The sequence below is a fragment of the Plodia interpunctella genome, chromosome 23 (genome assembly GCF_027563975.2).
Source record: "Plodia interpunctella isolate USDA-ARS_2022_Savannah chromosome 23, ilPloInte3.2, whole genome shotgun sequence".
In the NCBI taxonomy this organism is placed as follows: domain Eukaryota; kingdom Metazoa; phylum Arthropoda; class Insecta; order Lepidoptera; family Pyralidae; genus Plodia; species Plodia interpunctella.
In genome coordinates, this window is record NC_071316.1 from 4,012,463 (window position 1) to 4,039,741 (window position 27,279).

At 35.2% G+C, this 27,279-nt stretch overlaps 1 protein-coding gene across 5 annotated transcripts in view; it reads right to left on the minus strand.

Moving 5' to 3' along the window:
- The window catches only part of Gfrl (Glial cell line-derived neurotrophic family receptor-like), a 173,886-nt gene extending 146,953 nt beyond the window's left edge, over positions 1-26,933 (minus strand). For 4 of the 5 annotated variants that reach the window (XM_064436738.1, XM_064436736.1, XM_064436737.1 and 1 more), the window contains exons 1-2: positions 26,854-26,933; positions 9,756-10,281 (exon numbers count right to left, since the gene is read on the minus strand). In XM_064436738.1, the coding sequence (XP_064292808.1) occupies positions 9,756-10,122 (367 nt within the window). In that variant the 5' untranslated portion in view covers positions 10,123-10,281; positions 26,854-26,933. Of the gene's footprint in view, positions 1-9,755; positions 10,282-26,692; positions 26,834-26,853 lie in introns of those variants that run through there. The other variant, XM_053763271.2, reaches the window with a different exon arrangement.
- Positions 26,934-27,279: the final 346 nt, after the last annotated feature.

A 27,279-nucleotide genomic window follows, 5' to 3' on the forward strand; every position in this document is an offset into this window, starting at 1 on the left:
TGCACCATCAACTCTGATTTTAACATTAACGTGGGCATAGTACGCCATTTTGGCTAGTACGCAGTGGTTAGAATCAGCGTCAAATTTGACGGTACAACTCATCCTTAAAAACGAACAGATGGAGTTTTGTACGGTATCCTCTAACAGATTCTTGGGGAAGGTTTTAGTTTATCATTTTTTATGTACCCGAGCGAAGCCGGGGCGAGCAGCTATACAAAAATATATAACGAGATGATGATGCTATAAAAACCGTTAAAGTTGAAATAAAAACCATTATTTTATTTTAAAAAAACTGGAAACTCGCCTCATTACAATACAATTTACAAACGATAGGGCCAGAAGTTTAGGCGATACGTTGTTATCCGAGTAGAAGTTCCTTTATTGAGAGTTTGATATGTGACCTCGTTTCTCTTAACTGCAGAATTTATTGGCCCAACTTCCCCATCAGATGAATTCCTTATCTTTTCCCATGTACAGTCGACAGCACGTCGAGTTACCCTGCATTAACCTCGATGGCGCGGTAATAGCGGCGAGTTTGCAATGAATTGTGGTAGGTTGATGTGCTGTTGACCGTACCAACTGTTTAAAGCAGTACCAAAAGGGGAGAATATTCAATTTTGGTACGTTTTAAAACTTTTGTTTATTTTTTTTTTATCGTGTCTCTGTGGTTCGTCACCAGGGTTATAGGCAAGGGTATGTTGGGTCTGAAGTACTTTTTTTAAATACCATATTTAGGCCTCTTAATTTAGATAAATATGAAAATTGAGAAAGTCTGGTAGCTAAAAATGCATGCATAGGTATAATTATTATTAGTGTCGAGTATTATTATTAGTGAATTATTATTAGTGTGACCTAGCGACCGTTTTGTAGTTCAATAAAATATATATACTCGTAATCAAACATCGTAATTTCCCCGCTGTGTGATTCCTACAGGGGTAAGGTAAACTTTTAATCAGAAAATGATTACTAAGATGCACATAACGCAAATACTTACGCATATATTACATAGCATAAAATCAAAGTCGCTGTCTGCCCCTATGTATGCTTAGATCTTTAAAACTATGCAATGGGTATTGATTCGGGTTTTTTAAAAGATACAGAGAGAAGAGAGAAATACATGTTCGGACAAAATGTCAGTTTCATTTGATCAAGCGTGTTGCGCCAACAATCGGCATGCAGAGTGATTCAATAAGAATGTTAAAAGGCGTATAATTTATTATGGTTTTGCCCGAAAGAAGCCGTGATGGGCCGCTATTAAATTATATTATTATATTTCTGAATTTGAAATTGTGAAAAAAAAAGAAAAATATACAAAGTGCCAGCCCTAACTCAACTGCAAACAAAGCGAGGCAGTAAGTATTTAATAGACTGGCTCCATTTGTCATAAATACTATCAGTCACACGGGGACACCAAAAAACAATACTGAGGCAAGTTGCTGTGCTCCTCTTGTATCTAGATCGAGTTTGTTAAGTGGGTCGAATAAAGTTAAATTAGGAGCTATTAAGTACATCTATAATTTCTAAAATATAAAATCACTAGCTTTTGCCCACAACTTCGTATGTGAGTCACAAATCCGTTTCCCGTGGGAATTTCAGGAAATCCCTTCTTAGTGCTCCCCTACACTGTCCTAGGAACCTACACACCAAATTTCGGCTTTCTACGTACAGTCAGTAACGCAAGAGTTTTATATATATATAGATTTAAGAGCTCGACACATATTACAATTCCCTTAATTATTGTTTTTTTTGCTGGACGCTGTCAACTAACGAGCTAACACGCAGAATACCAAAAGTTGGTGTCTCCTTTCAGAGGCCAGGATCTACTTTTTGCCACCGAGCTAGCGAAGTAAGTACGCATATAATTAGTACCTTAATAAAGGGCATTTACTGCACAAATAAGTATGACCAGATTTTTATGATGTATGAGTTGGTTTCCAAACAAATTGTTCTCTCATATAAAATGGCTGATCTGCTGAATTGACTTTATTTGGCAGGACTGAAAAGTTGAAATTTCATACATACGAGTATTCTTCGTTCATTGTAAATTTATTTTCGACGTTGTTGTATTCTATTCTGAATATTGTAAACAATTCTGCAGTGACCTAAAAATGATTTTATTTAATAATCTAAGATAATGTGAGTAGAATTGCGTTGGCGTGTGGTTCCGCCCTAAAATATAACCATTCCCTATCCTGAAGTGGATGTCTTACTAGGCAGCTGTTAGGCAACAATAGAATTCCCAAGGAGTTGTAAAATCTGAGCCGAATCTTGAACATTAAAAATTTTATTACGGTGATTCAGGGCTTCATGGCTTCACAACCCCGAACGCAACAAGGAACATGCAGAGATGAGACTTCATAGTCACATAGGGAAAAACCTAAGGGACAAAAAATACAGTACGGTGACAATATTAATTGCAGACCGCGCGCCCGCTTGATGGACTGTGACTGGACTCTTTTTGTGGACGCTACACTGGTACGGTCAGCATATCACTTTCACCTTTAATTCAGCTCTTTCTGATACCCGCCAATTCGGTATTGTGATTATTAAGATCTGTGTTATTTAATTTGATCTGAATAACCATGACTTTAAGGTACAGAAAGGCTTAAATAAATATTGACATAGTTTTGTTGTCGCTGACGTAATATGATCTAATTCGGTCGAACTGGCGGGATCTCGGTAGCTAAGTGATTAAGAGCCTATGGTAAAAAGGTCCCAGGTTCAAATCTTATCCGTGCCATATAAGTATAAATACCAATCTGACTCATATATAGTAGTTTTCATAGACCACAACTTGCTTCTGGTGTAGGAGAAACATCATGTGGAAACTTGCACACTGGTTGGCAGTATGTATACGACTATGAAATGTCGTCTGTAGGTAGGTGGTCGTAAAAGTCACGTCAGATGCCTTTAGGCGCCTTAAATAAAATCTGACACCAGTTTTTGGAAGAACACAAGCGATAAGAAATACAAAGGGACGTGAATTCAATTCCCGCTTGAGATGTGATCTTTTTTCATCTCATTAAATTTAAAAAACTACTTGACATAGTTTCACCTCTATGAAATAATGGTAAGGCGATTAAAAAGAGTTTAAAACAAGCTTACACATTTCATCAAATTCCAAGTACAAATTACACATGTCGTGACAGCACGGCCTCGACCCTTCGCAGAATTTCAGTAATTACTCAAACCCTCGATTGTAAATATCGCAAAATGCATTCTGCACCGTTTTAATGGCTCGCCCACAGAGTAGGTTTACGTAGAGAACAAGCCAGGTGTAATTATAACAAATGCCTCAGAGTAATTAACGTCTAACAGTTTGTTTAATTATACAAGGTACTTTTTTAACACTAAATATCTTTTATGTTTTTGCTCAGACATCAAACAACAATTTTCAAAATAAAACAGTTAAGTACTTTAAATTACGACCTAACTTAAAAAATCCGATCCGCGAATTTGTATTGGAGTACAAGTTTCTTTTTTAATTTTTTGACATAGTAACCAACATAGTTTCGTCATCGAAATCAACTTATAAAATTAGTGTAAATTAAATTACCCAGTATAAACTTTCCTATTTACAAACGGGAAACGAGATAAAGACATGATTAAATGAGACACCCTATATATACATTTATAGCGTCGATTTGGGAAACTAAAGAAATTTTAATTGTCTGTAAGATAAAATAAATAAAAATATAGAGATACACCAATAATATAATTGCCAGATGACTGAAACAGGAAGTGAATTAAGCAATTGTAATAGTCTTCAAAATATCGGAAGCCTTTAGGTGACTTGATTATAATCTGTGTTAGCAATCTGTTTGAGATTGTATAAATAAACAAATATATATTTTTAATATTGATGTTCTCACCACAATAACCATATAATATCGTGCCATATAAGAAACTAGAATACTCAGAAAGTAGAAATTAATAGAGCAGCCTCTAACAGCGCTCCTGTGCACATGGGCGTGCCTCAAGGCTCCATTATTGGTCCTTTTCTATTTCTAGTTTATATAAATGATCTTCCTTGTCTTGCCCAACAATTGTGTGATGTAATTTTATTTGCTGACGACACGTCACTACTGTTTAAAGTTGATAGAAAAAGTAGAAATTATAACAATGTAAGCAACATTATGTCACTTGTGCTTGAATGGTTTACAACTAATAACCTGGCTTTAAACACAGACAAGACCAAGTGTATTAAGTTCTCTCTTTCAAACGCACCCCAACTTGATATTCCTTTAGTAGTTAATGGTAAAGTATTAGAATGGGTACACAGTGCCAAGTTCTTGGGCATTACTGTGGATAGTAAGTTTAAGTGGGATAAACATATTGAAATCACGGCCAAAAAACTTAGTTCGGCAGCTTTTGCAGTGAGAAGGATCAGACAGTGTACAAACCTCGAAACAGCTAGGCTCGTGTATTACAGCTACTTTCATAGCATAATGTCCTACGGATTATTGTTATGGGGTAATGCAGCTGACATAGGAAAAATTTTTGTTTTACAGAAACGAGCAATTCGTTTTATTTATGGGCTTAAGCCACGGGATTCCTTGCGAGAATTATTCAAATCGATAAATATTATGACTGTTGCATCTCAGTACATCTTCGACGTACTTATTTTTGTTAAATCTAACTTACACCTGTATAAAACATTGAGCGATGTTAACAGTGTAGTCACTCGTAATAGGCATAAACTTTGTATGAACAGATTCCGACTTAAAAAGGTTAGGCGGTCTTTCGTGGGTCAAAGTGTTAAATTGTTCAATAAACTCCCTGTAGAGGCTATTAACTTGCCAATGCCAAAATTTAAATCATATATTAAAAATGCTTTAATGGCTAATGCTTATTACACGATTAGCGACTATTTAAATGATAAAAAACCTTGGACCCTTCCTAAAACTTCCACCTCTCACACTTGATTTTAATTTTTTTTTTTTTATTATTATTTATATATTTTCTTGACATGTTTATTACATATATTTTGACATTTATTGTAAAACATATACGTGATTTGTGATCTCCAAGTGTCTGAAAGTAACATAGGTATCTATTATGTTAGATTATGGAGATCGAGTATGTCATGCACATTCAAATGGTCAAACCGGTAGCGGCATCGTGGATCGGGTCGGGAGGTTCCCTCTATTGTGGTTGAGCTTCGCGATGGCTGACTCACGCGTCAACTCGTGAACGGGTGCTGCCGGGGGAACTGGTCAGCTCGATCTTTTATTAAAAGTTTTTTTTTTTTTTTTGTTTGGTTAATTATACATATATATATAAGTATATATATATTTTCCTTTCATCAGCACTTGATCACAATCATAATATGTTTCAGTATACCTTTTGACCATGTACTTTATTATGTACTTAATGTTATATTACTGATAAAAAATTATACATAAATTTATATATAAAAAATGGTAAGCCCTTCTGGCATAATAGGGACCAACACTGTTTGAATGAGTTTCTTTCGGCATTTCTTCTCAGCAGTGGTCGTTCCGAAATGCTAGTAGTTTGTAGCTTTGGTAAACATCATTTAATTTAGATTATGACGTGAAAAAGTGCCTGTGAAGGCCTAATTTCTGAATAAATGATTTGATTTTGATTTTGATTTTGATTAAGTTTGTATACCAATCTGACTCATATATAGTAGTTTTCCTAGACCACCACTACCGGTGAAGGAAAACATCGTGAGGAAACCTGCACACTGGTTGACAGTTTAGTTCACTAGTGAGTATGCAACTACCTGGCACTGGATGGTGGTAAGTAGTCGTAAAGACATTACAGATGCCTTTAGGCGACAGACAGACTTACAGATGCCTTTGATACCAGTGTTAGCAAGAACACATTCAATATTAAAGAAGTCAGACAATCCAGCGATGTTGTATATGTCAATGACCTACCCATGGAGTCAAAGGTTTTGTCTTTAAATATATCTACTCTGTAGATAGTGTATTCGAGGTTACTATGCTCTATTACTATAGCTGGTCTGTGGTTATAGGGTTCTTCTACCAACAAATCAGTTCGTGAACATTAAACGTAGGGTTCGACTGATGACAGAAAGATAAATGACTCTGTAATTACTTTGTAATATCTTTATTGTTCAAAGAACACATGTTAAAAGTACACAAAATATATACAATAGCGGACTTACTATAACTTTCATTGAATATAATAGATATATTATGACTAAACCAGGAAGCGCGGCTACAACTAGTTTTAACCGGCTTGACCTAGATGCAGCCCGTCTCAGTTTGTTACACCTAGGTATAGCCTGTATATTTTCGGTTAGATCTGTAATTGTGTTGTGTGTAGATTAATTAGTTGGTCAAAGAATTTTTTCTTTGCCAAAATATTTACAAGGAAAAACAACAATTTAATTTTTAAAATTGCATCTCTAAGAATGCTTGAATTTCCAATATGTTGTCGCCTGCACTGATGCCCCGCCCTACGGCTATCGGTCGGGCCATCGCATCGGTTTATGAATACAAATTAAGACCGCAATTTAGGAAAGCTTAGCCATATTGCTAGGTTATGTGATTTTGAAATCAATATTTTGATTGCGCTGCTGAGATATTGTGTCAAATCTATGTTATACAAATGCACATTGTCCAGGTTTTATGTTTAGTACACTGGCCACTGATAAAAAAAGAAATTACAATGTGTTCTTAGTTTAAATATTTTTTTTCAAATGTTTGTTCATATTTTGATTGAAATTGCCGCCGATTGTGCCGCATAAGTCAGATTGGTAACAAATCATATGTCTTACTCAAAATAAACGAGTAAAATTAAACATAACAAACTCCAGGCGAGGACGTTCCGTTCCATCGCACGCCATAGGTCCGTTTCGTTATACGCATTAACGTTTTCATGCATCAACGATCATTATCACCTACGTGGCCATTTTAGAACATTTAAGGACGCATGCAAGGGTTTATTTTCGGCAGTAACGTAAGGATGCAACCATTGGCGCTGGTGTTAAATAGAATCTGGGGCCCTAACTAAACTTATATGAGAAGGTGGTGGGAGGGCAAGTTCGGGCGCCCCCTGAGCTTGGGAGCCATTTTGCACAGTGTAGCCGACTAGTAGTGATTTTAATTAATGCTAATTATGAGATCTTGCTTTCCTCTTCTTTAGTGTGTTAGTAAAGACCTCCATTGTTTATATACATCATACTATATATATACTTCATACTAATATTATACAGAAAAAAAATGTGTATGTTTGTTTATTTGGTCGTTCCTAAATGTCAGTAGTTTGTAACTTGTGAGAAATAACTATTTAATATAAAAACTGATGTGAAAAAGTGCCTGTGAAAGTCAGTCTAATTTCTGAATAAATTTATTTGTATTGAATAAACCCAATTATTGGACCAATTTTGATGAAATTTGCCACAGAGAAAGACGAAACATTCAGAAGTAACACAGGCTACTTTTTCATTATGGTTTTAGAGAAGATAGTCTTACAGTAGCCGGTTCGCTAGCCTATACTATTATCATAAAGAGCAGTTTTAAGTAGTAGAAAGAGCGTTTGTGAGTTTGTTTGTTTGAGTCGGGTAATCTCTGAAACTACCGAACCGATTTCAAAAATTCTTTCACCATTAGAAAGGTATATTATCCAAAATTGTTATAGGCTATATTTTATCTCAAAATTTCGACGAGAGTGAAGGCAATTTCTAGTATCATATAAAATGACAAAGAACAATTTTAATGATTGATAAAGAGTTGTGGAATTGAGATTCTGACGCGTGTGAGTCACGTCAAAATCTCCAATTAATCTATTCTTACAAAATATTAATGATAGCTTTGCCTTTGTTATTTTTCATGTCTGTTGGGCTTTTAATTCCTCAACCACGCTACAGATTTGAATGCAATTTTCACGGTTGGATAAGACATTTTTTACGATCATTTATAACTATAATACGGCAAAATCAGGACGGATCGATGAACCATCAACAATATAAATCCAATGGGAAGAACATTACCAACCAGACAATTATACAAAATATTTTGCAATTTGCAAAGCTTGAACGAACTTATGAATAATAAAGTAAAGGTACATATAAACAGCAGAGGAAATTCTACGAATTCAATTCTATAATATCGAAAGATAAATCCACGGGGAGATGCTGAAATAATATTAGATGTCTCTTTAATTTCTCCCACACTCTTGGAACATGAAAATTTGTGCCATGTTTATGCAATCTACCTATACTATCATTATAAAGAGGTAAGCGTTTGAGAGTTTGTATGTTTGAGGCGGGTAATCTCCGAAACTACCGAACCGATTTCAAAAACTATTTCACCATTAGATAGGCACATTGTCCTAGATTGCTATAGGCTATATTTTATCTCAAAATTCTCACAGGTGCGAAGCGCCGGCCAGTGAAGTATGTAAATAAATAGATTTCTTATTTCACGTCCAATGAACTTAGATCTTGGCCGTGAAATGGCTTGGCTAGCTTTTATCGTAACTTTTACGTAAAATTTCCTTCCCTTGATCAATTTTGCGAAATTCCTAATGGACAGCAGCTCCCCACATCATTTCCTCTTCACGCTTTTTCCTCAAGAATTAGACACAATAAAAAATAAACAACCCTTTTACGGCTCCACGTATCATTCCAAGCCAGCTGCGTTCCTTACCACGCAGCGTTTGTGAACTCTAATATCTTCCGAGGAGATTTAGAATGACGTATTGCCGGCAGTACGGAACGAAACGGACTAACAACCACGTGTGTGGTTCCCGCTGTGCTCCATTTCTAATACCGGCTAACACAGACTTGATATATATGCCGACGCGAACAAATTAACTATGCATAGTTTTTACGAGAGTTATTTAATCGACTTCAAATAGAGGGTTCTCAATACGTAGCTATCTTAAGTATTTTTTAATTATTAATCGCGATGAGAAACCAACAAGTATGGCGAACAGTTAGCCGATAGTGTAAAGCTGGCATAATACTTGCCACTTGTACACTAGCATCATCATCACATATTTTTCAATTTATTTCATTGATCAGCGAATAATAAAAATATTATCTGTACAAATTTTACTACATATACAAAATAATTGATATTATTCGATCATAGTCTTCTATTGGACACGGTTGGAACAACATACTAAAAACAAAACTGTGGCCATTAAAATCGCTGTCGTAAATTGTGACTAAATTTTGTATAAGTACAGAACTGTAATACTATACACAAACAAACACAGATTGAGCTAGCCCCAAAATAAGTTCGAGACTTGTGTTATGGGATACTAACTCAACGATACTATACTTTATAACAAATACATATATAGATAAACATAGAAGACCAATAAAAAAAATATCATTTTCCATCATGACCCGACCGGGGATCGAACCCAGGACCTCTCGGTTCAGAGGCAAGCACTTTACCACTGCGCCACTGAGATAGTCAAATTAATTAATCAAAATATTACAAATCAAATTACTACATAATCCAAATTAATCTAAATATTACAAATCAAATTACTACATAATCTCAAGTAGTCTTTAAGTTTCGCTATTAATTAAAATAATTCAATAAAAAAGTGATGACGTCGCTAGTGAGCTGTGAGCGGGCTCTTAATTCTACTCCTGTATATATTTCGCTATAAAAAGTATCCTTTAATTCCAAGCGGTGCATTCATACTATATTATTACCATATTTTTCATATGGGTGGAGATCTATACCAAGCCGTGGCATGTTCATACAAAGTCGGAAATAAAAAAAGAAAAATCCACATACCTGGTGGCTTGCTGACTGGCTGAGTGATGGGCACAACGGCAGTGGTAGCAGTGTTGGGGGGATACACGGGATCGCAGCATTCTCTCTCCGGAAACTCACTGGCTCCCACCAGCGTCACCAAAAATAACACACCCAATACCAACCGTTCTAACCTCAAAAACCCACACATCGACCCGGCCGACGCGTTCGGGATATAACCGCGAAATTTTTTAACCGATCCTCCTTTTGTAAACCCCCCTCCAGCAAAAGTCGCGCGCACTTTTTTGAGAGATCTCCACGTAATCACTTTTTGCACTTTGAATTGTTCCTCCCACTTTTCTTCCCCCTCTTTTTCACACTGGTTGACATCGCCACCGTCTTCTGTCATCGGATATTAATTTCACATCACACTTTATTTTTAATTGTTATTGTTGTCTAATTTAAAATGATATGTTTGTATTTCCCGATTACGATGTACATAATTGACGTTTTTCTTTTAAATGTATCTAAGAGCTGTATAGTTTGTAATAAATAGATTTTTACTTATCTGAAAGTCAAAAGTCGATTAAATGTATTGCGATAAACATTACTAATAAATGAAACGATATATCGAAATAAATTATTGAAAATAGAATTACTGTAAATTTGTGATATGACATAATGATTAAAAACTTTTATATATAGGTTATATATAAAAGTTTTTAATCAATGCTTAAAATTTTAGAATTATTCCAACTTTAAGTTACTAAAATAAAGAATCAAAGTAAAAATCATATCACAAACAAGATGGCAACAGAAGCAGTGAAACGCAAAATATTCAATATAAAATAAGCAATCTTCAGTAACAAAAAGCAATTCATTACGTTGCAGCAAAATGCGCAAGAAATAAATTAAAAAACAGCGGAATTCCAATCATTAGGGCCGCCATACACACTCGCCACTCCATTAACTGTAATGTATCACCGTTTTCACGATAAACTTTTAATAAAATCTCCCGTTCGTTGCTGCCCTAACTTTTGTTTCAACAACATAAATCCAATTTTATAAAATGACGCCACCTTTTTATTTGACGTAAAAAGTCGGATTTTTATTACGCGTTCGTTTGAAAATGGAATTATTTGACTGCCAGCACCATTTGTGAGAACAATATCATTAACACGTTCTTTTTTTATAAGGAAAAAAATCATATGAGTAACATGACTTCGGATTTCATACAACAAAGTCCTCTGCTATGTCTGTCTGTTCGCAGTAAACTCAAAAACTACTGCACGGATTTTCATGCTGTTTTCACCAACAGAGTAAGTGTAATTCCTGAGGAAGTTTTAAATGCATTCGTACTTCTAGGTATATAATTTAGCTATTATGATTTTAACCGAGCGAAGCCCACACGGTGAACTAATCAGCTCGAAAAATCATAACGATTTAAAAATGTAACTACTTATATCTATAGAATAATACGACAGATAGAATAATGGTAACTCTTAAGTCCCTTTGTTTTATTCTCAGTATTCTCTTTTTATATAAACTTCAAAGTTTTTCATATCTTATACATCCTTCACCTCACACAATACATAATATTATACAGATTTATTGTTTCTGACGATGGATAATAATCAAACGCTTTAATTATAAAATTATTCTTAGTATAAAACACTGAAAAGTTTATCAAAAATATAATATTACGCTATTTTCGTGAAATCAAAAAAAATCTACTAGACGAGAACAAGCATAGTATTTTATGCATCTATTGAAACCAAAGCAATGGTCCCATAAAAGGTAAAAATAAATTAATCAAGAAATAAATTTATAAAATATAAATTTAAGTTTTATAAAATAGACGCGTTTTACCTGAAATAAAACGCATATTAAACTACTTACCTTATTCAAAGCTTAATAAATGAGATAGGCATGTCTTTACCCGTCTACTATATCAATTGACTTACTCTTTTTTACCCGTGTTTCCGGTTGCCTTGTTACGTCACCAGGTGGGGGTAGTGAGCACGTAGGCCGGAGCTCACTGCCGATTTGTCATTGCGTTATTTTTTGTTTTAAGGATGTCGAAACCAGGCAGAGTTAAAAAGTTAAGCTTTGAATAAGGTAAGTAGTTTAATATGCGTTTTATTTCAGGTAAAACGCGTCTATTAAACCACTTGACCGTTATTCAAAGCTTAATAAATGAGAAGTGTCTGTTATCGCCTGGTGAAGGAACAACAACCAAACGCCAATGTGAAGTCTGAGGACCTGTTATTGTCATATCGAATATATATATATATATGTACGACGAATGTAATTAATGAATAGTAATTCTGCTACCTGCATTACTGGGATAAAAGAAACTAAATGTAAGGAAAATTAAAATATATTTAAATAATCACTGAATCAATAACAATAATAAACATATTAATTACTTTCATTTTACCAGAAAACCTGTTTTCTTGGGTAATATGGCCATTGGTAAAGTATAGTTTATAAACATAAAACTTGTAACTTTAAAACTATACTTAAATAATTCGATAGCAATCAGTATAAACACGTAGGTATATCCTTGATGCTACTTAGTTTGCAACCTGAAAGAGGTTAGTAATTGAACACTCCTTATTTAAATGTGTAACAATTTCTTTTCTATAAAATTTAAGAAACGTGTTGGCAGATTTCCAATTTCCGCGGGCTAAGATCTCATCTAAGGGAAAACTTTTTAACCAATTGCTTGACGCTACCGCAGACCTAACACTACCTGGGGAAGCATCTATTTTTGCTATTTTTAGTAATGATTTTATCCAACCGCCTATGACCGTTCGAGACGCTGGCTTTGCCTCACCTCTTGTAGTAATAAATAGAGAATCACTATTTGCATCTAGTCTTCTGTCATGAAACATTGAAATAGTCTTTTCTATCCAAAGAAGGGGATCAAGTTTAGTATTCGAGGTATTACGTAACAATTTCCAACCTGATTGTTGGTGATTAGCACTGTCGGTTTTAGAGCCAAAAACTGGCCAAAAGATAAAATGTTCTTCAGACTTAATCAAATGCAAAACATCAATACGTAGAAGAGTCAAGTCGTGGACCCGTCTTCCAGAACAAAGTAATAATAAAGCAGCTGTGTGGCGCGCTACTTCAAACAAACTACTTTCATCAATTGAGTAATTGCTTATAAAATCTGCAAGTTTACCTATGTCCCAAATAGGGGACTTTTCTGGTCTGGGATTTTTATTAGCTATAGATTTTAAAATGTGCTTTACTACTACATTTGAACTCAAATTATTAGATTTAGTGTTGCATAAGGTAGCAACAACGGACTTGTGCAGTAAAATGGTGCTATAGGAATATTTTTTAGTCAAATGAAGATCAGCTAAATATCTAGCCAGGTCTGTAGGTAATGGGTCTTTTGGATCAACATCATGTGACACGCACCATAAAAGCCAACTTTTCCAGGCTACCTTGTAAGTTCGTCTTGTAGACGAGCGCCAAGAAGATTGCAGCAAATCCATTTGTTCCTTGTTCCATGAGCTCAGATCTTCAGTCCACCCCGACATTTCCAGACTTCCAGATTGAGATTCTGGACATCCGGTGGGTGTTGTCCTGTTGACGTGTCTATTAACACTTTGTGTAGATTCCTCAGGGTGAAGGGAGGTCCTAGGGCTCTGGCCTTGAGATCGGCTCTCCAGAATACCTTCCTCCACCGTGGGACTATCAGTAGGTACGCTCCTGAGCATTGATTGAGATGTGCTAGCACTTTTGGTACTAGACACGGGGGAGGGAACACCCAAGCCAGTGGAAAATTCCAAATTATACTGAAAGCGTTGTGAAATGTCGCCTGCCGATCTTTGAGATCTAAGGTCGCATAATTTGGCACCACGTGGGCTCTCTTCGAAGCGAATAGATCTATTAACGGCGTTCCCCATTTGGCAAAAATTTTCTCCGTGATTTGAGGGAGGAGATGCCATTCTGACGGTAGGCGTAGTCTCGATAAATGGTCGGCCTGGCTGTTGAATCTCCCCGGAATATAATAGATCTGATAATGTATTTGGTGATTTTGCAATAAGGTCAGTATTTCGCGTGTTAGACGCAAAAGGGTCTTGGACTTCGTGCCGCCTTCCTTTCGCAGGTACGTCACTACAGTTTGGTTGTCGCATTGCATTAATATTGAGCTGTGATTTATGATTGGAATAAAGTTCTGAAGAGCGTAAAGAATCGCCAACATCTCCTTTACGTTGCAATGCCGATTCTGCTCCTCTATTGACCAGACATCGGACAGAGGAATGTCGTTCATCAGCGCTCCCCAAGCCTGATCCGACGCATCTGTCGTAAGGAAGTTGGTTGGAGGGGGTATGTGCAAAGGTTTGGTCCCATAACAATTGATTATCCACCACGTCAGGTCGTTCTTTACGGTTTTTGGAATGACGTACTTTCTGCTCGCGTTTCTTGGTAGGGATAGAAGAAACATTTGTGTGCTTCGATACATCAGTCTTCCTAATGGGATCGCAAAGCTTGCGAAGTTTAACAACCCTACCACTGCTTGTAGGTCCTTTACTGAAACTTTCCCTGTCACTAGTCGGGTTAATTTCTGAACTATCAGGGAAGATTTCTCCTCTGGGAGAGATATTCGGTTCGACCACGTATGCCATTGAATACCTAGGAAGACCAGATACTTTTGAGGTGTTATGATAGACTTTTCGAAGTTTACTTGCCATCCTAGACGATTGAGAGTCTTTAATAGCATTTCCGTGTGCTGTTGTAAGACACGTGGGTCTTGGTGAGCTAAGAGGTAGTCGTCTAAGTAGACTATGATCCTCACACCTTTGTCTCTCAACGTCTGAGCTATCCAGTTCGACACAGTTGCGAAAATCTTTGGCGCTGTGCATAGGCCGAATGGCAGGCACGTCATTTGGAGCAACTGCCCTTGGTATATGACTCGTAGAAACCTTCTGTGAGATGGGGACACACTGAGATGAAAGTACGCTTGTGATAGGTCCACTTTGCACATCCAGTCTCTGGGCTGAAGAAAGTGCGGGACCTGATGAGCATTTATCAATCGAAAATGATCTGTCGTTATGAAATTGTTCAAATTTTTTAAATTGAAAATTGGGCGAGTCGATCCGTCGCTCTTTGGAACGAGGAATAATGGAGAAACGAAACTTGGAGACATCGGCGCTTCTTCCAAAACCCCTTGGCTGATCATTTTTGTGACAACAGTGGTCATTTCCTCGCAATATGGGGTCACGTAGGCTGCCCCAAAATTTGGAATTTGTAGAGGTGGTTTTTGCACAAAAGGTATTCGGTATCCTTGTATTAGTTGTAAGATATGGTCGGGTGCCCCCATAGATCTCCATTCGTCCAGGTATAGCACTAATTGACCTGCTCGAAAGAGTTGATTGTCATTGTTTTGATCTCTTTGAACTTCCTCTATTTGTAGAGGAGCGAAATGGCCTTCTGTTGCCACTTCTTTGACCTCTAGGTGCAGACGGCTCTGGCCGTGCATTCCAATAATTAGGTGGAGGATACGCCACCTGTCCATAGTTCAACTGATGTGGAGGTGGGGGGGGTACAAGGTCTCGAGATGTGCTCGGATATGAGAATGTATTATGCGGGTGTGGATAATAACTTGGCATCTGATTATGACTTCTAAAATAAGGCCCTTGCGATGAACTATGATGAGACTCTTTCCTTCGGCCTTTAGTTTGTAGAGTGCGATTAGAATCGTGTTTATAGGTTTTAGGACCGTTAACGGGTTTTGTAATGGGATTAAATGCTTTACGTACCCCACCAACTTTTTCTATTGTAGAAGAGAAGGAAACTTCTTCAAAAATGCAAGTAGAAGAGGGCGGAATTTTATTCAATGTGGATTTAATTAAAGGATCACGAACTTGATTAAGTATGCCCTCTCTGCGCATTTGAATGACTTCGGCTCTATGCCCACAAACTAATTGCAACAAATCAGACGAGATTTTGTGAAAATCTCCTTTTAAAAATAATTCTTCAATTTTTTTGGATGCTAATGCGAGCCAGTCCGCATCGCAAGGTTGCGTCTGAATCCAAGCCAAAAGGTTACGAAGCACGTTTTGCAATGCTTCGTTTTGCTTTAAAATGCAAAAGGTAATAGCCGCATATGCCTTCTCGGGATGAGCATAATAACGTAAATTATCGTAAACTTTAATTTCATCATTGACTTCTAGGTTAACAAAACCGGGGGTATGCGAATAAAGCTTTTGGGTTTCAGCATACCTAACCTCAGACCAAGTCTCTGACCCCAACCTCTGCACTTCAGACAACATTTTAAGAAAATGTTCGGGAGTTTTAGGCACTGGTGGTTCCTTTAATTTGGTTTCGATACCAAAAGTGAAGTCTGATGCAGGGTTTTCTGAATTAGTAGGGACTTCCTCTAATTGTTCGTACATTGTACGACTAACATTTGAACTAACGGACACATTATCGAAATTTTCGCAAGACATTTGCGTCTGCGCCGATTGAAAGTTAGAATTATACGAGTACATCAGAAAGCTGCGAAGGTCACTAACCTCTTTATTCAGTTTTTCAAACTTGTCTAATGATCGACGTCGCTTCGTATGGCGGCGGCGGCGGTGGTGTCTCTTATGAGATTCCGATGAACCCGAAGAACATGAACTGCTACTGCTGCTACTGGAGCTGCTCTCGTCACGCCGCCTTTTTCGCGTTGAAACACTTGGCTTCTGCCGCGTAGTAGGAATGTCTTTGTCTGACATTGCAGCGGCACTTTGGAAAAAATAATAATAATAATAATACGGGTAAATTAAAAGTGTATTTTGAAGAAGTTTAAATTTATAAGATTTAAATCTATAATGCGAACGGTGAAATACCGTTATTAATATTTAAATGTGGGTAGGTAAGAATTTATGAACAAATTAACCATAACTGATAACTAAGAAGATTGTTATAGTTATCTTGGAATAAATACAAAAGTATTCTTGAATACAAAAAATAAAATTGAAATTAGGTACTCACCAATTAGGTGCTCAGAGCTGAATAAATTCTTACCGGTTGATGTTCACTCGACAGGAACTAAAACGCCAATGACAAATCGGCAGTGAGCTCCGGCCTACGTGCTCACTACCCCCACCTGGTGACGTAACAAGGCAACCGGAAACACGGGTAAAAAAGAGTAAGTCAATTGATATAGTAGACGGGAAAAGACATGCCTATCTCATTTATTAAGCTTTGAATAACGGTCAAGTGGTTTAATATATGTTTAAATTTTGTTGAATCACAAAACACAGCAAAAAATAAAGTTCTTAATTTAAACGAAGTTGACATTAAATAAACGTAACTATAAAGCCATTTGCAACCTAATTTATTCGAAAACAAAATTACATGGAATAATGTTAGGTACATTATGTAATTCTATTGTATTTTTGTCACAAAGTCTTTCAACTTTTACTTTATTTTTTGGACGATCAATGTCACCTTCACCTTGTGACATGTAAATTGTCCTTTGGCTGCGTAAACCAGAATTATTTTTATTACGCAAATGACTTGCGAAATATTTCACGAACTTATTTTTTTTTTATAAATCTAAGTGTTTTTACTATTCTCTTTTATTGTTGACACTGTATTTTTAAGCTTAATGCGAAAAGAGGTTATAATAAATAAGGTTAAAGAATTTTATGCATAATTACGCTATCATTATTATAAGTGCATGAACTATAAAAGAAAAAAATAATTTCTTTTCTTAATTTTATCGTATAGTCTGATATGAATAAATTTAAAATAGAAAAGCGACCTGTTCTATAGATCTATTCTGTGAATGTTAGAACATCAATGGTGGATGATATCAAGGGTGATATGGGGCCGATATGATTTACTGTAAATAAAGATTAATTATGGCTCGGAACGCTATGGCAAATACTAATGATATTTTATACAGGCTGTCAATAATGATGATAAATTTCAGGACACCTCATCATCAGTCACCTCATCCAGGTGACCAAGGTGGTATAAACTCTGAAAAGCCGCATATCGCTTCGGCCACAAATAAAATAAATTATCGCACTCAGGGAAAAACTTATTTCTTTGGCAACAAAAGCCTAATAGACGAAAAAATTCCGTCTCGTTTAATGAAATTTCGCTTAAATAGAAGAAGTTTAAAACAAAAGTAATATGCGTCAGGATTTTCCGAAAAGTTAAATAGCATATTAGGAATTCAATTTGTTTAATGCCCTCTTAAACTCAGTCAGTAAGGGATGATTTGATGGAGTCAAATTATAACCAAATTTATGATAAAAAATCCTGCTTTTGTATCAGGCTACATATACAATATCCTAATTCTTTCCTTTCGGAATTTCGGGTTAAAATATACCCTACGTATTATGCCAGGTTATATTCTACCCGTGTAACAAATTTCATAACAATTCATCCAGTAGATTTTGCGTGAAAGAGTAACAAACATACACACATACATCCTCACAAACTTTCGCATTTATAATATTAGTTTCGTTGATTCGTTGGATGTTTGTATATTTGTCAAGCTACTTTTTTGTCTTTAGACGCTTTTTAACAAAATTTAATGCATAACGGCATATAATTAATTGTGGATTCGTTTCCAAATTTTTTCATAAGGTTAAAACGTTTTCAAGGTTACGTACCCAAAGGGTAAAACCGCAAAGACATCCTGAAAAACTGTCTATCCGTCTGTCTGTCCGTCAGTCACCAAGCTGTATCTCATGAACCGAGATGATTAGACAGTTGAAAATTTCACAAATGTTGTATTCCTGCGTTGATGCTATAACGACACATACAAAAAAACAGTCAAAAAATTATATAAGGGGGCTCCCAAACAAAAAACACGAGACCGACGCACTCAACCGATTTTATTTTACAAAATTACACTAAGATTTACGTAGACGTGTCAATTTAGTATAATTTCGGCGTCCTAAACCGGAAATTGCCACTTTAAATTAATTTCTTTTTTTTAGCACCGCCCCTAATGCGGGGTCGAAGGTCAGGTTGCTTCTGTTATTGCCTATTTTTACCTTGTAGGTTAATGTTAAGGAGGGCTAAGATAAGAAACAGACAGTGATGTTTTAAAAACATAATTTTTAGAATTTGTTCCATATTTATAACAACAAATATAATAAATAGTGAACTAAAAATTTTTGTTCATAAAATTTCATTAAAAAAAAACAATAAAATGACATTCACATGCCTTATCCGTTTTTAAATAAATAAATCATCAATTATATTTAAAGTAGTTTTAATTTTTTTATAAATCAACACAAAATTGTACAGATTTTTTGAATAAGTATGAATTTTTTTGTGTAAAGTTTCAAATAAGTTGTGCTTACTATTTTGAGATTGGAAAGTTTCTTCATTGCGAATATCACAGGCGTAAAAGCTTCAAACATTGCTTAATTAATCCAACTAAGTTTCGTGACCATTTGAATTTAATTGACATGTTTGATTTATACTTTGCAAAATATAACTTGATTATAAATGACAGATGTCAATTAGTATGAAAATACATCTTTCTCTGTCGCTCTCATATCGAATGTATCGGTTCATCCTGCTGTCAAATTACACAAGTTGCATTTTACAAAGTATAGTTAATGAAATCATGTCTATACATAGGGTGAGTTTACACCAGTCAGTTTTGACGTTTACTTTAACCTGCGCGCCGCTGACGTTTGAAAAAATGACGTACTTTGCGCTTTTATGCGTATTATAAGTTCACATCAAAGTTGACGACCAATTCTTGCAGCCCACTCAAAAGTTCAATATATTGGCTTAGGATATACATATACATGGAAGTTGGTGTGGCCCCGCCCTAGAATAGGACCACTCCATTTTTCCGTGGAAGTCGTACGAGGCGACTAAGTGATATATAGCTTTAACAGTAGGCATTATACCAATTTCAAAGAGTTATCTTAACGTTTTTTTATGCAAACCTTTGGATTTGAGGCCTCTTAGCTGTTAATGTAACGTAATGACGAGATGAGAGACACACATGGAAGTCAGACTAACGGAAGTAATAATCTTCTTCAATTAAAATTACATTAATGTGCCATACATAAACTTCGAGTATCGAACTGGCATTTATTTGCAAAATGTAGCCGCAACACTCAGACGAAGTCTAATAAAAGGCCACGCGTGGCCTGACCGGAAGTCGGCCATATTTTATTTATGGCCACGTGAAAACCCGGTGGAAACCCTTCTATGAACGTGAATACCTTTTATTTTTATTGATTTTAAATAAGGCTGGGAAGGGCTAAAGATATCTTTAGTTGTAGACAGGGTTTGAGTTTATGTAAACGCGTTGAGTTATGTTATAAAACCGAATATAATAATGTTGTATCTACATCCTTTATGAAGATTTTGTGAACTTTGCTTCCATAGGAGGCGACTAAGGGACAATAATTGCCTTGCCAGCTGATAGTGACAATTGTATTGCCAAAGAGGGTTGACGTCAGGCGGCTGAATATTCAAATTTTAAGGTTTCTTGACCGGGGCCTTCGTGGCGGACACTTTAAGAGAAGAGAGAGGCTATCATAGTGACGAAGTGCGGTCACGATTAAGTTAAAAAAAATAATAAACTTTCAATAAAAATAAATATTCCCATTTTTCTATGTCCATTAGTACACCTGTAAGAATTAGAAGTTCTCATTATATTATGCAGTTCTATCGTGAAATTAACTAATTCAATTTGGCTGTATTCTAGTTTGAAATATGTATCTGAAATAATAACAAAATCGAACGATTTATATTATTATAGTGAACACTTGATAAACCCATTCGTACTACATAGACATATACACACACGCACACTAGCACCCCGACCTTCCAATCCCATCAAGACCTTAGCAACGAAGGAATCTAAAAAAATAAATCACTCGAACATAATTGTATTGTCTCCGATATAGCTCCGTATAATCGAGTGGTATCGATTTGGCTCGATGCAAGGCCAGAATCGATAGCAACCAGCGACGTTATTTATTAATAATATTTGAAAATGGAACGTGGGTTCTGAATGCTTTTGTTAAACGTGTTTTGTTTTTTTTTAAGCCCAGCATAAACTGAGTATTTTCAAGTATACATTTGACGTATCTGTAAAATAAAATCTAGCTCCTAATAGGATATTGATAATTTTTTTTTTTTTGAAATCTTGGTTTAGTTGAGATTGCTTTTAGCTGCGATTTAATGTTGAGACATTTTTATTGGAATTAGAGTTTATTTTAACCGTATTTTTTTTGGTAGAATGTTATACATTAAGCATACTATATTTTATATACTATACATATATATTAGCGGTCAACAGACTGTACCAATAAAATACCGTAAATATAGTTAATTATCGTTTGTTTCAGAGAGAGAAAGAGAAAACAAAATCTAGGTTGATTTTTGATTTCTTTCTTGTTATTGTTAAAAATAGTTAGTTTTACGCTCACGCTCACTCAAGTAAGTTTTAAAATAAGAAAAAGCCAATAGCCCATAAAAATATTTCGTCAAGTTATTTTAAATATCAACTTAAAGCCGAAATGTAATGAAAATGTAATGAAACAAAAAAAATCACAACAAATAATGTTGAAGCTCAATATTGAACTGTCAATCTAATGTGTGGGCGTGTGAAGAGCCTTGTCTCCTAAACTAATGTCACCCCTGACACTTCTATTTACTATCAAGTTTATATATTTTTCCTTGTTACTCCTTATTGCCAGTAACAGTTTTTTTTTGTTATTGTGTTTTACTAAAATGTGATATAGTTTTGCAAGTGGCCAGTATTTTCCTTTACAAATATGTGCATTAAAAGAACAATGTGATAACTTTACGATTCGAAATTCAAAATTTTGACAATAAGTATTTTCATGTTAGACAAAAAACTGTACTTAATTCTATTAATTTATTTTTGAATTAAACAATTGAATTTGGACATATTAAATTTATATCTTGATATTTCATTTACCTGTCTCATGTCTCATTCATTTAACACTCTTATTGCATGTAGGATATCAGATACTTCAACAGCAAGCAGTGAAACCGACCCTTATTGTTTTAATAATGTCAGGAACATTTAAAATATATATATTTATATACATTCGATGATCGATAAAAATAAATCAACAGAGATCAATGGCCACACAATATTTTACTACGCTACACCCACTCGAAATCGTACGGCGCTCGTAGCGGCTACGGGCGAACGTAGCGCTACGAGATCTCGTACCCGCTACGAGCGGTCGTAGACCTGCTACGAGAAACAGCTTTCTAATCAGAACGCGGAGTGGAGTTTACTTGTGAATTGATTTTGTTTTCTAGAGCAATAGCTTTATTTTGATAGCAATTTCCGCAATATTGTTAGCTTGGTAATTTTGGGAATTTGGATAGGCTATTATCATGCACAAAGAATTTTTAATGTAACTACTTGAACAGATTAGCGCGTAAAAAACGTACAATATCTTAAGTTTTATGAAGATAAAAAAGTTAAAAGACATTTTATTTGCAAAAACACGTGTAAATTGTGTAAATCTTAAAACACTTAGACTCAACATGCCTTACTATAGAATGGTGGGCAATTGGGCATATAGTTATATATGCCCAATTGCCCACTGTAAAAATTGTTCATAGTAAAAAGAAAAAATAAAGTTTGCACTCCAGGAGTGCCGGCAGAAGTGAAAACTTGAATATTAACGTTGTGCATTTTTGACATCTTCAATATCAATCAATCATCTGCAATTTTCTATCAGGGTCACGTGTCCTGACGCGAGTTTAACATTTTTAGCCATCACAAAATGTGCACAATGCCCCAAAAGAAGTTTTCACTTCAAAAACGATTTAAATAAGATAAACTTCTGACGAATGCTTCTGAATTTAAATGTCAATTCGTTATATTAACTTTGTCGGAATTTAATTATAAAATCCCACTCAGGGAACTAATCGATTGTTTTCGTAGTTAAAAAGCAAACCCACGCTTTGTTAATTTTATTTTTCTAATAAATTTCCATAAAATAAGTAATTTTGAAAATTCGTCTGTGATTTCATAAACTACCACCTGACATTCAACCTCTAGGAATGCTGGTATTGTCAATCAGCTGTCAAGGCGTCTTAATGCTTAACGTCCAATATTAACAGCATAACTAGTTCATTATTTATTTATTATCATACATCTATAATTTAGAGTGATCCTACTCTAAGACGGAAACCACACACCGTTTACAGAACCATATGTATACATACGTTGTAAACCTTGCAGAAATCTTAAAAATGGCCTACGTTCCAACTATGTAATCGGAACTTTTTTCTTATGTCAAAAACAAAATATAATAATATATATATGGAGCTTGTATGACAGTAATATATTGTGACGTCACAATTATGGTGTCAAAAAACATTCTCAATATACTTTAATCATACCAACAACAAGAAATAGTAAATCTCGTAATTAATTAAACTGATAAATTAAAGTGACATTTAATTTAAGTCTTTCATTATTATAAAATGACGAATGTGAGTCGACTTGCTTGTATTAAAAAATACAATAATGTTTTATTTTGTTTCTTTTTAATGTGATATTGTATAAGACTTTATCTTTTCTTCCTTTTATAAATACTGTAATAGGATACACATATACTGTTGTATTTCAATAACAATAAATAAATAAAAGGTTTTAACCGTTATGCATTTTATTTTTTGCACAGTCAAATAGCCAATAATCAATCTTAATAGTATTAAGATCGATTGAAAAAACAACTCAAATAGATTGCCCCTGAGTTCGATATTCGTTTACACGAACCCTTGACTGATTGTATTATTCCCTTAAAGCAAAAAAACTATCAAATCCTCCCAGAGTCCCAGAGGCATTCAGTATATAAGTCTTGCTACGCCGTAGCACCGCTACGGACTTCGTAGACCCTTTGCTACGACATTTATGACGATCCTACATCTCACAATATATTTTTTCACCGCACAAATGTCGGATGTAATAAAAATATACAGGGTGTTACAAATTGTAGCGCTGAAGGTGAGCGGTTATGAGTGTTAGTAATTCTAAACTGTCTTGGTTAGTTCGCTTTGAAAACTTTATGTGATATGAAATAAATGTTTAGAAATTAGTTTTTTTTTATATTTTTTTTTATTGGTTTTTTATTGGTTATTTTTATTTATATTAAAGTAGATTTTGAGCGGTTTCGTCCTCATTTATTACGTGCGTCCGCTCATGAATTATTTTTGTCAATATCGCGAGTTTTACGTAACGGATCGCGATTAAACGTTACCTTTACAAAAGATTTTAAGTTCTCTGTCATCTGCTATACAAACGCATCAAGTTCGAGCCAAAATTTTTTGTCTGATGTGCGACATACAGACAGACAGAAAAACAGACAGACACAAATTAAAAAAAATATATATTTGTCTTTTTAATAGTCCCATAAAGACCCCCCATATTTATTTTTCCTTTCCTTAATATCTGGCATGTACAGACAGACATAGCCCACTTGCAAGTTTATCATATGTATAGAAACTTATAATAAAAAGTATTTCAGATGCATACCATTAGATTTAGTTGTTGTGTTGTTGTGTATATTGAAAATAGATGTAGGAATTATTTTTCGCACCGCATTGTAAACTTGCGATACTTACGAAGATTGTTACATTTCAGATGCATCATAAATGATATTTCCCTTAATATATAATATGTATACATAATAAGTAGTTTTTCGAGTAAATTACTGGATAACTTTTAAGCTACTAACAGGTATACCAGTTTAACTAGAGCTAAATTTAACTTAAGTTAAACAGCGACAATGTCGCTAGATACATTGTCACGCTCAGTCTGTCCATACAGAGTAGATATAAATTAGGTGCTGTGTCCTCTTGACTAGCTACTCTGCGTGTCTATCAACCAATCGCGACCCTTCTATTCTTATATTGAAAAAAATTTTTTGGGTTGACAATCCGTTTTTGACCCATTTTAGATACTAGACTAGACTGTAAAAAGAAAATAATTAAAAGTCGAGATTTTTTTTTAATTTTTCAAACCTTTTGTTTTTTTAACTTGGTAATAAAAATTACATGTAATGTACACATTGCAATTTGTGACTCGACCAAAATTGCAAACATAAAAAAAAATAATATATTCTCCCGTCGCGTAGTTTCTTTGTTAGTTGTGGTACCCAAAAACTCAGGACCCTCGTCAACAATAAACATTTAAATTTTAAAAATTCAGCTATGAATTAACGGCCGACTACCGAACGAACTTTCCTGATGTCTTTGGGAACGCTGTTATAACCCATCAACTATCAACGCGTCTTATAAACATCTCGTACGATATCCACACGAGAAATATGAATTCATCCAATTCTAGGCCTTATTTCCTCGTATAGGAACTTCTTATTTATTGACTATACTATTTCCCTTAGTAAGTAAACTTGTTAAGACGTACACACATAAAGAGCTACCTTCATGACATTGTTACATAATTGAAATCCGTTTGAAACCTGCAGTTTCTGACATGAGTCGTCATAGACAGACAAACGCCGCGGGAGATTTAAGTTTCCAACGTAAGAGCATAATGGTGAATACACATGTATTTGTTTGAGTTACATTACAACTTAACTGCTCTCATATAACGGAGAATACACGACCTTTTAGCGATGATATATTACGGTGTTTATTTAAATGGTGATCTAAGAAAATTTTAGGTGTGCTGTTAATAAATTCAACAAAACATAGATTAGTTAATGGATTTAGCTTGTTTATTAATAAATATAAATTTATAGGGAAATATCATATAGATTGTGCCAGCCCCAAAGTAACCGCGACAATTGTTATGGTATACTAACACAATGATACTATATTTTATAAAATAAATAGATAAACATCCAAGACCCAGGTCAACCTGAAAAAAATTCAATTTTGATCAGTTATTGTTTTTGGAACGAAACTTAAATATACAAATACATAGGAACAAAACAAATACAAACTGGAGCCGTGCGAACATATGATAATATTTTTTAACATTTCAGGTCTTCTGTTACCGTGAAAATTATTATAAAATAAATAATACTATCAATAAATATTGGAAAACAAATGCCCGGCCACGCCGTTCCCGCCCCCCCCGAGCCTGGCAGACTCAAAAAACTCAAAAAAGTCGGAATTTGATGTCGTCGAGAAGGATGTGCGTGGTTTGACAACTAAGGATGCCGAAGACCAAGCCAAGTGGTGAAGAAAAATATTAATGAGTTCGGATAAGAAAATAATAAAGTAAATATGAGTAGCTACAATTATGAAGACTTATTATAAAACAATTTGTGTCGACAACTATTATAGTTCCGTGCTTAAAACCACATAGACAAACGGATAATACTACAAACTACTCTCCATTGCTTCTACGAATTTATTTAACGATCTCGTTTCTATTACGACCATAAAAAAGCGAGATTGCAATATTTTTCCTAAGGAAAAAATTAACACGGATCATTATCTTTTTTCGCCATAAACTGATTCTACACGACATTAAGATGACATTAAATAGCTCAGCATAAACCCGACACCGTTTTTGACAAATTACCTGATACGTCACCGTGTATAATGAATATAACTTGAATCCTTTTTTATAGTCCGTAGTTGAATTATAAAATTAAATACGTCAAGAAATATAATCCTAATTAACATTCCAAGTGTTTTCACATCATTGCCACAAATATAAGACGAAAACTTTATTATAACAAGCACCTGTTTAATATTTTAATTCCCAATTTCGCTTCAACCTCCTGCTTACAGGATTACACAACAATTTCCATTTTAAATTCTACTTGAAATTTTAATAAGACAATTTTGTCTGTACTTCGTTCTACTGTTAGCGCCTCTAAGACTTTCCCGCGCTTTTTACATACATAGTTTCAAATCAAAAGTGTACCTTTTCCTTCGACAAACTTTTCTGATATTATCCATCGTCAGAAGTTTTAGGTACTAGGTTATCATGAGCAAGTAGGTCATACATTCACCCGGCATTAGGTACTTGTATACCTCGATTCGTATCTATTAAACTTCTTCTTCCAAACGACCACAATCACAGAAAAGCATAAACACTGGCACACAAAGCGATGATTTTGATGAGCTATAAAAAAATAAACAGTTGTCGATGGTATGGTAGAATTACGGTTTTAAAAAAATCGAAAAGCGCACGCGCGTCGCTGTGCGCGCCATCCGTGCTTTTTGCGCGGCAGCTGCGATGATACTAACGTAGTAGAACCTGGAAAGGCTTTAGCTGCCCCGACAACCCCCGCGCCCCCGCCGGCACCCCTTTGAGCCCTCGGCCGCGGCTACTACTCCAAAAGCGATACGTCGCAGATCTTGACTCACCTTCGTTCCATTTTCAAACCAATTTCTAAGTAGCTAAACCCATTCTCGCCTGCCAGTACGCTTGATTTTCCAACGGTAAGATTGTATGTTGGAAAAGCGAATGCACGTTTTCTCTTAAGTCAATTCGCCGTATGTGTTCAGTCAATGTTAATCAACTATCGACCCTATCCTAAACGAATCAAAATTCAATTTTCATAGACAGCCGAATCGAAGGTAAGCGAAG